This window comes from Diaphorina citri, unplaced genomic scaffold, assembly GCF_000475195.1.
Source record: "Diaphorina citri unplaced genomic scaffold, Diaci psyllid genome assembly version 1.1 scaffold2278, whole genome shotgun sequence".
NCBI classification, from domain to species: Eukaryota; Metazoa; Arthropoda; class Insecta; order Hemiptera; family Psyllidae; genus Diaphorina; species Diaphorina citri.
In genome coordinates this window covers 21,526-31,408 of record NW_007379703.1, presented here as the reverse complement: position 1 = coordinate 31,408, position 9,883 = coordinate 21,526, and the positions used below count along the sequence as shown (strand labels likewise).

At 36.3% G+C, this 9,883-nt stretch overlaps 2 protein-coding genes and 1 long non-coding RNA gene across 3 annotated transcripts in view; 2 read left to right on the top strand and 1 right to left on the bottom strand.

Moving 5' to 3' along the window:
* The window catches only part of LOC103518627 (ATP-dependent (S)-NAD(P)H-hydrate dehydratase), a 7,735-nt gene extending 1,246 nt beyond the window's left edge, over positions 1 to 6,489 (top strand). Inside the window, exons 3-7 of the mRNA XM_026830371.1 lie at positions 2,479 to 2,582; positions 4,969 to 4,972; positions 5,355 to 5,591; positions 5,793 to 5,848; positions 5,984 to 6,489. Of these exons, the coding sequence (XP_026686172.1) occupies positions 2,479 to 2,582; positions 4,969 to 4,972; positions 5,355 to 5,591; positions 5,793 to 5,848; positions 5,984 to 6,265 (683 nt within the window). The 3' untranslated portion in view covers positions 6,266 to 6,489. The remainder of the gene's footprint in view (positions 1 to 2,478; positions 2,583 to 4,968; positions 4,973 to 5,354; positions 5,592 to 5,792; positions 5,849 to 5,983) is intronic.
* On the top strand, positions 2,197 to 3,967 carry LOC113471311. Its single transcript, XR_003394059.1, has 3 exons — positions 2,197 to 2,265; positions 2,479 to 2,582; positions 3,949 to 3,967. It is a non-coding gene; the product is annotated as an uncharacterized LOC113471311 (long non-coding RNA).
* A 1,617-nt stretch (positions 6,490 to 8,106) lies between the features above and the next one.
* LOC103518625 (rRNA 2'-O-methyltransferase fibrillarin) overlaps positions 8,107 to 9,883 on the bottom strand; it is a 6,096-nt gene continuing 4,319 nt past the window's right edge. Inside the window, exons 6-7 of the mRNA XM_008483705.2 lie at positions 9,004 to 9,249; positions 8,107 to 8,760 (exon numbers count right to left, since the gene is read on the bottom strand). Coding sequence (XP_008481927.1) covers positions 8,590 to 8,760; positions 9,004 to 9,249 — 417 coding nt within the window. The 3' untranslated portion in view covers positions 8,107 to 8,589. The remainder of the gene's footprint in view (positions 8,761 to 9,003; positions 9,250 to 9,883) is intronic.

Here is a 9,883-nt window from a genome sequence, read left to right as displayed (position 1 = left end):
TCTTATTTATTTTAAATTATTTTTGTGATAAGACTGATAAGCAAGTAGGTACTGTTTTTATGGACTTGTAAGCATTGTAGCATTGAGTAAGAAAAAGTGCAGCAACTAAGATGTCGGCCATTTTTTCCTCAAGTGTGAAACGTTTCATTTTTATCGTCATTGGCGATTTATTTCTCTCTCCAAATCAGCCAATCACTCCATAAAGACAAATCAGCCAATCACTCCATAGCCATAATCAGATTGGCTGATTTGTCTTTTTACTTTCCTTATCCTATATATATAATGTAATCGGGTAATGTAACCCCCCCCCCCCCCAATACGGCCCTACTCCAGCATAAACTTATATACAATCTTTACATAGGTACTTCAAAATGATTAGGTGGTATAGTATTATATATAGGGATCGATTCCCGCCCAAGGCGAATTTTATCCTCAACACTATTCTTGGATTTCAATTTTCAAGTCACCCGTCCAGAAATGAGCCACACCCGGTGAGACTTAACATTGCCTTTCAGTGTTCTTGTTCTACAGGCTAAAGTTATCTCTTTGGGAGTTTTCCAATCCCAAAATTCCGAAAAAGTTGTGTTAGCTCCCTCCAAAGTTTCAAACTCATGTTTAAACCTTCTCTTCTTCCTCTTTTTACTTTTTTCCTCCTCTTTCTTCTTCTCTTCTTCATTTCTCCTTCTCCCTATTCTCCCTCTCTCTCTCCTCATCGTCTGAAGTTAATAAAAAAAGTAAAGGGAAATCAACTTGGTATTCATTATAAATAAGAGAAGAATATAAGAGAGAGAGAGAGAGAGAGAGAGAGAGAGAGAGAGAGAGAGAGAAAGAGTCAGACAGGAATAGATGGAGGGAGAGATCGAAAGGGAGGTTGGGGGAAGTAATGTGGGAGAGAGAGATAGAAGGAGATGGAGAGAGAGGAAAAGAACAAGAGAGGAGGAGACAGACAGTTGGAGAGAACGAGAGGGAGGGGAGAGGAGAGGGAGGGAGGGAGAGAGAAACGTCTGATAAACACCAAGATAAACGTTCAGTGTGTGGGGGGGGGAGGAGGAGAAGAGGAGAAAAGAAGAGAAACCCCTACAAGGCAAGGAAATAGGATGTAATTTGAAATTGTAAATAGGTTTTTCTCTAGGGTAATATAGCAATTTAAAACGTTCGTACATAATATAGATAGGTAGATAGAGTCAAGCCAGCCAGGTATACAGCTGTATTTATGCTAAGATGTACAATTTCCTTAACATCTGCAATCTCCATTCATACATGTGAGTATTGATTCTACAGGATGTGTTTATTGTTAGAGGTACGTAACGCATTGATATGGGTATGTTAAGGAAATAGGATGTAATTTGAAATTGTAAATAGGTTTTTCTCTAGGGTAATATAGCAATTTAAAACGTTCGTACATAATATAGATAGAGTCAAGCCAGCCAGGTATACAGCTGTATTTATGCTAAGATGTACAATTTCCTTAAAACATACCTACCAACAGCAATCTTCATTCATAGGTACATGCGAGTATTGATTCTACAGGATGTTTGTGTTTATTGTTAGAGGTACGTAACGCATTGATATGGGTATGTTGTGCACATTGCATACATGATTATTTTTACGGCGTTCACAAAAAATAACCGCCACAAATGGAACAGCGTTTCAATTCATACCTCCATGGTTTCAACAGGGCATTTATTATTGGACCAAAATCTGAGTAGCAATCTGATTGGCTGATTTTTTTTTTTAATTTTTAGAAATCAACCAATCAGATTGCTTGTTCCGAGGGTTAAACTGAAACGAATTTTAAACTCAACTTCGTGCCCCTGGCCTTATTGGTTGATAAAAAAAAAAAGTAAAAAGACAAATCAGCCAATCTGATTATGGCTATGGAGTGATTGGAAATTTGGAGAGAAAAATAGAAAGTAGTAGGTACCTAAATCTAAATGATCCTAAATCGCCAATGACGATAAAAATGAAACGTTTCACACTTGAGGACAAAATGGCCGACATCTTAGTTGCTGCACTTTTTCTTACTCAATGCTTACAAGTCCATAAAAACAGTACCTACTTGCTTATCAGTCTTATCACAAAAATAACAATAGGTAAAAATAAATAAGAAATTGAAAAAAAATTTCGATCATGATTTATCACAAAAAAAAAAAAAGGAAAAAAAAAAAAAAAAAAAAAAAAAAAAAAAAAAAAAAAAAAAAAATAGCAGGTTGGTGTTGGGTGTTGGTACAAAATTACAAAAGTGCCTTTGTTTTATGATAAAAGGTAGGTATAAAACGATAAACAAGAACTGAATGAATCATTTAAGTATTTCTGCTTTCTTGTTTCTTGATCTAATAATAAACCCATTTGTCATTTTCACACAGACAACTGGAAGAAAAAAGGAATTTGTTCAAAGTTTTCATTATCATTTTGCCTAGTTCCCAACAGTTTTTACATTTAAAAAATATACCTGACCTATCCTACTTATGTTTACAGCTAGACTGTCTATGAAATTCCTTGCCTGTATTCTCTCCCTATGGTTTTGTAGATTGGAGTCCGCTCTAATTCAGAAAAGAACTGCCACAATAAATACAACCATGGTAAGTATAAAAAAATAGCAGGTTGTTGTTGGTACAAAGTTACAAAAGTGCCTTTGTTTTATGATAAGGTAGGTATAAATTATTATAAAACGATAAACAAGAACTGAATGAATCATTTAAGTATTTCTGCTTTCTTGATCTAATAATAAACCCATTTGTCATTTTCACACAGACAAGTGAAAGAAAAAGTGCCAAAAGGAATTTGTTCAAAGTTTTCATTATCATTTTGCATAGTTCCTAACAGTTTTTACATTATTAAAAAATATACCTGACCTATCCTACTTATGTTTACAGATAGACTGTCTATGAAATTCCTTGCCTGTGGTAGATAGGTAGGTATAAATCAAAACGAGGATTTATATGTTTCATTCCTTACTGACGTTCATTTCTGGACCATGTGATGCTTGTTGTTTGTTGTTGTTGTTGTTGTTGTTGTTGTTGTTGTTGTTGTTGTTGTTGTTGTTGTTGTTGTTGTTGCTGCCGTTGATGGTGTTGTTGTTGCTGTTGCTGTTGGCTTTGTTGTTGTTCCCACAGCCGAGGTAGGTATATGGAATTTTGTCAACAATTAGGTTATTAGGTATATATGTAGGTATAATTTGAGAATTTCTTCTGGTGGTACAGGAAGATTTCAGTGCACCTACTATTCGAGAATAGAGAGAGAGAGAGAGAGAGAGAAAGAATGCATTTACAATGTACGAGAAACAATAAATAAGGAGCTTAATTTTTTCTCTCTCTCTTTTTTTCTTTCTTTCCTTATCTCTTTCTCTCTCTCACTCTCTTTCCTTATCGCTCTCTCTCTCTTATTTCTAACACTCTTCAGACTATGGATTTTTCCCAGAACTATACGCTGTAGGTACTGGCGACTATGGTTTTGTAGATTGGAGTCCGCTCTAATTCAGAAAAGAACTGCCACAATAAATACAACCATGGTAAGTGATGAGAACTCTTAATCTCTTGGGTAATTATGCAGAAGTCACATCCGTGGAAAAGAAAAGCTCCTTTTTGTATTTAACCTAACCCTATAATAACACTACTAATCACTGCTCTAATTGTGAAAACTCCTTCTTGCATTTAACCTAACCCTATAATATCACTGGTCACTGCTTGTTTGTGCCAGTTCCTTTGGTAGCAATATTCCACGGACGTGACTTCTGCACAAGTACCATCTCTTGTTGTTCTGAAAAAGAATGAATGTTTTCTGTGAAGAAGTCACCCCAGGGAAGATTTGAACCCATGAAATAGCATTTGCAAGGCAGGCACACTACCCTTCAAGCAACAGGCTGGCTGGAGTTTAGGTTAGGTTAATATTGTTGATTTAATGTAGATACATTTTTGTTCACTACCTATTTCATTTTGTATTTCATAGACCAGTAATCCTCCCAATAGGTTCACATTAGTTCTAATAGGTAGGTTCACATTAGTTCTAATAGGTAGGTTCACATTAGTTCTAATAGGTAGGTTCACATTAGTTCTAATAGGTAGGTTCACATTAGTTCTAATAGGTAGGTTCACATTAGTTCTAATAGGTAGGTTCACATTAGTTCTAATAGGTAGGTTCACATTAGTTCTAATAGGTAGGTTCACATTAGTTCTAATAGGTAGGTTCACATTAGTTCTAATAGGTAGGTTCACATTAGTTCTAATAGGTAGGTTCACATTAGTTCTAATAGGTAGGTTCACATTAGTTCTAATAGGTAGGTTCACATTAGTTCTAATAGGTAGGTTCACATTAGTTCTAATAGGTAGGTTCACATTAGTTCTAATAGGTAGGTTCACATTAGTTCTAATAGGTAGGTTCACATTAGTTCTAATAGGTAGGTTCACATTAGTTCTAATAGGTAGGTTCACATTAGTTCTAATAGGTAGGTTCACATTAGTTCTAATAGGTAGGTTCACATTAGTTCTAATAGGTAGGTTCACATTAGTTCTAATAGGTAGGTTCACATTAGTTCTAATAGGTAGGTTCACATTAGTTCTAATAGGTAGGTTCACATTAGTTCTAATAGGTAGGTTCACATTAGTTCTAATAGGTAGGTTCACATTAGTTCTAATAGGTAGGTTCACATTAGTTCTAATAGGTAGGTTCACATTAGTTCTAATAGGTAGGTTCACATTAGTTCTAATAGGTAGGTTCACATTAGTTCTAATAGGTAGGTTCACATTAGTTCTAATAGGTAGGTTCACATTAGTTCTAATAGGTAGGTTCACATTAGTTCTAATAGGTAGGTTCACATTAGTTCTAATAGGTAGGTTCACATTAGTTCTAATAGGTAGGTTCACATTAGTTCTAATAGGTAGGTTCACATTAGTTCTAATAGGTAGGTTCACATTAGTTCTAATAGGTAGGTTCACATTAGTTCTAATAGGTAGGTTCACATTAGTTCTAATAGGTAGGTTCACATTAGTTCTAATAGGTAGGTTCACATTAGTTCTAATAGGTAGGTTCACATTAGTTCTAATAGGTAGGTTCACATTAGTTCTAATAGGTAGGTTCACATTAGTTCTAATAGGTAGGTTCACGTTGGTACTTGATTCAGAAAATTTCATTGCCCATCCAAAGGGGCTGCTTGAGCATGAGCATATTGCCCTCTGAAGAGATTTGAGGTGAAATAGGTATCTTGTTTATGACAAATATAAGAAAAAAAATCAAGCTTCTGATTGTAGTAGGTCTCTCATGACCTACTTCTAATTAACCATTTTTTTAGGTGAAAAACAAGAGGGAACCTAAAATAGCTACTTTAACACTCTCACTGAAACAATCCTCTTCCTCAGGACCAGGTCTGGGTACAGAGCCCCTTGTACAAAGCAATGTCATATCTATCATACACAAGCTGAAAGCTGCAAATCTGAATGTTCCCCTGGTGATTGATGCTGATGGATTGAAGCTCGTAGCAGAACATCCTGGCCTGATACAGGACTATAGGGGACCTGTATATCTAACACCCAACAAGAGAGAGTATGAGAATTTACTTAGTGGATCTGAAGTTAATGCTGCCTATATTAAACAAGGTGAGTAAATTTGTTGCAGCCTCAATGGCATAGTGGTTAGCAACTTCAATAATTTAGCTCAACACAGTTAATATTCCCATTTTCGAATGTCCCTCCCAAAAAACCAGCAGCCCATACTTGTATTTTCTTTCATCTTTGCTAACACTAACAAAAGAAAAAGTTTATATCCAAATATTTTCATAAGTGTCATCTTTTTCCTAGGTCACCCAAACCTGACTGTGATTGTCAAAGGTCATGAAGATGTCATAAAGAATAACCAGATCAGTCTGACTTGCAAGGAAGGAAACTCGTGGCGTAGATGTGGAGGTCAGGGGGATCTTGTAGCAGGTACTCTTGCGACATTCGCTCACTATGCAGCCCTCAAGGAACAAAACGCCACTATAAAGAATAACCAGATCAGTCTGACTTGCAAGGAAGGAAACTCGTGGCGTAGATGTGGAGGTCAGGGGGATCTTGTAGCAGGTACTCTAGCGACATTCGCTCACTATGCAGCCCTCAAGGAACAAAACGCCACTGGTCACCAGGGCTGGAAAGCTCTAGCTGGTCTATGTGCTTGTGCTGTAGTCAGACGGAGTAACCTACTGGCATTCCAAATCAAACGGCGTAGCATGGTGGCTACAGATATGTTGGATCAGCTACATGTGGCATTGAAACAGTACTTCAGAAACTGGTAGTTGTTGAACAAGTTATAATCACTGATAAACAAAAACTGTTTCACCTAGAGATCAAGGACTGAATGGAGTGGGGTTCTCTAGTCTAGACGTCCAGAGGATGGATGTATATTGTATAATGATTGAATATCATGGGTTAGCAACGACCTAATGGTTCAAGGAATTGAAGAACTCTCTGAGAAAAACAGTAGGTATTCCCAAAGACATCAAAATATGAAATAATGCCCTTAATGATGATATATCAACAGGTCACCGAGATATTTAACAAAATCAGACGAACCAGTCGGTAATGATTGAATATCATGGGTTAGCAACGACCTAATGGTTCAAGGAATTGAAGAACTCTCTGAGAAAAACAGTAGGTATCCCCAAAGAGACCAAAATATGAAATAATGCCCTTAATGTTGATATATCAACAGGTCACCGAGATATTTAACAAAATCAGACAAACCAGTCGGTATATATGTCAATTCACTAATTTAAGAGTTCTCCATACTGGGTAAGGTAAATTACTACCAGGGGAGAGCTCTTCTTTAGGTTCTTGATGTAGAGGGAGAACCTCTTTCCGTAATGATTGAATATCATGGGTTAGCAACGACCTAATGGTTCAAGGAATTGAAGAACTCTCTGAGAAAAACAGTAGGTATCCCCAAAGACATCAAAATATGAAATAATGCCCTTAATATTGATATATCAACAGGTCACCGAGATATTTAACAAAATCAGACGAACCAGTCGGTATATTATATATGTCAATTCACTAAAAGGGACATCTTTTTGTTCAACAACAGCCAAATTTCACCAAAATCGGTCAAACCGTTCGAGAATTATCGCAAATCAAACAATCTACAAAATTGTTGAGTTATAGTTATGTCTTGGGACTCGAGTTATCTAAACGAGTTCATTCCACTCAGAAGAAATTTTTAAAGTGCAGTATATGTAAAGTGTCATAATCATAATTGTTTAGCCCCCTGGACCATTAATACAATGTGCTTTAGGAATCTTATACTAAATGCTGTAAAATATTTATTCTATGGGATTTTACAATAAAGAATACCATTGTTAAGAAATCTTAATCATAAAAAATATAATTCTTACATTTTCAAATTGTTGAATTGCAGATAATGTACATAGAACCTAACCAAACAGTATTTTATTCACGGTACAAGATTCATCATGGCAATCATTTCCCAACATCAGCACCAACAAATCAACAAGTAAAAAACATAACATACAAATACAAGGAAATGAAATCAAAACAGACACAAGTAAACAGTATACATAAAATTTAGTAATGTAAAAAATAACCATAAAACATTTCATATTGTAACTTAACTCCAACTAGGACATTCTCAGTCCTAAATTAACAATAAAAACGTGTAGATGACTGGAGTGTTAGAAGTGATGTTAAAAACAAGGTAAAGACCAAATTATACGATTTACTCGTGTAGGTGATTTTGATCATCATAAAATCATCCTAGAAGTAAGTAATCATAATATCCACTTTGCTTTATAGTGCAGCTTTTGTGCCAGTCACAGAAAAAGAAGAGAGACTTTTTATCTGAGCAAGAATTACATTGTTTGATAATACCTACAGCCCAGCTTTCAAGATCGGATGTTTTGAAGGAGGCTAATCTTGGGCTGCAGATGTCCGTAGAGGGAAATACTGATTACTGGAGCTGAAGTGGGGTCTAACAGTTAGGCTGAGGGTTGGTTTAGTATGAGAAAGAGGTGTGGACTAATGGAAGAGATGTAGATATAAACATTTGCACAGAATCCTTCACTACTTGTTGTCCAATATTAAAGTAAAAGAAAGTTCTACACACCATCCCTGAATATATAAATCGCGTTTTCTTGAGGGACAAGTTAGTATTTATTCTGACCTGGTGACAGAAGAAAGTGTCGCAGTGACCCAGTGCTCTCTGATGAACGTGATCAAAAACTTACAGATTCCCGACCTACACAACTTGATCTATGAAAGTTGACTTATTCAAGGCCTACACTGGACAAGCACTGCTTAGTTTAGTAAGCAAGTCTTTCTATAGGGACTCTATCAAATTAGCCATTCAAAAAATATTTAGGGGTTCCAAGACTTTTAGAACACTCTGTATATGATTTCCTACCTCTAGGATAAATCAGTACAGAACTTTCCATTGTAAAGGTGTTCAATTATAGTGCAGCTTATTCAACTCTCACCGATATTTTAAGTCAGAAAACATGTCAAGTCCCACATGAGTCACAACAGAAAATGTCAAACTTCCCGTCAACATTAATAATCACACAACAAAAGATAGGGGGATGTTACCAGACAATGGTTCATAGACGTCCTAACCCTTCTTGAGTGCGGCTGGTCGGTACTGGCCTACCACAACAGCATGGTCTCTCTCGTAAGGTTCAAGTGTGAGTTGCTCGATGGGTTTTAACTTGTCAGCCTGTAATTTCTTCACTTCTCCTGCAAACACAGCTTCTGGCTGAGCAGTGGAATCAACACAGTTTGCCTGGAGGAACAGAATTCAGAAGAGCCAAGTTAGAACAATGCAAATAGACAATGGGGAAATTGACCAAGAAGTAAAATTGATTAGGGAGGGATTTGGTGAACTGTTGAGCTCAGAACACAGGCCTGATGAAAAGTTCAATCTTTGATTTTTTTTTTTTTTCTTCAATGTCAACTTCATATTCTGAACTGAACACAATGAAACAAGTTGAGATTGTTGAGGAAGACTTAGAATAGTACAGCTTACCTTAATGGAAATGACGAAATGGCCACCAGTTTTCAAGAACTGTTGAGCATTGAGGGATACAATACGGGCCTGATCAGGTTGTGCCACATCGGCAAACACACAATCCACACTGCCCACCAACATACGGTATTTGTGTGGATGTCTGGCATCTTCTATGATGGGGATGATATTTGTACGACGCTTGGCAACATTGAGAAGATCACGACCAGAGCGGTGAGAGAATTCAACTGCGTATACAAGTCCTTCCTGAAATGGGTCACAAGGATAATGGTAGTTATTTGATATTTCCATAGATGATGCATGAAAATCATCCAAATGTAAAATCAATATTTGAATGGAGCCTTGGTGGGTAATTCACAAATGAATCAGACATTTATTATTATTATTTATTTATATTTTGCAGAGTATAACAAGTAAATGCATTCACCAAATAAACTACTCGCCCTAAGTAGTCTTCAAAAAATTTATAGGAATAAAATGACATCCTACTTGAAAAATATTATTAATAATAATAATAATAATAATAATAATAATAACCCTTCCTACTCATTTGAAGGTACAAAACAGTGGGAGCTAAAAAATACCAGGAATTATTTAGGAAAAACTTACCGGTCCTACAATATCAGACACATGTGATACAGTGGTTCCTGATGCAGCTCCCAGATAGAGAACTTTAGACCCAGGTGGCATATGAATCTGATCTATGCCACCCAGTATAGCAGCGGCCAACTTGGAACGGAATGGATTCCATACACGGTACTCAACCTTTTTGTCTCCTTCCTGAAACACAATCAAATTTAGGATAAAACATAAGTATTTTGACTTTTTCACAAGCTAATTACCATAATGACATCTTATTAAAGCTTGGGAATTGCAACTT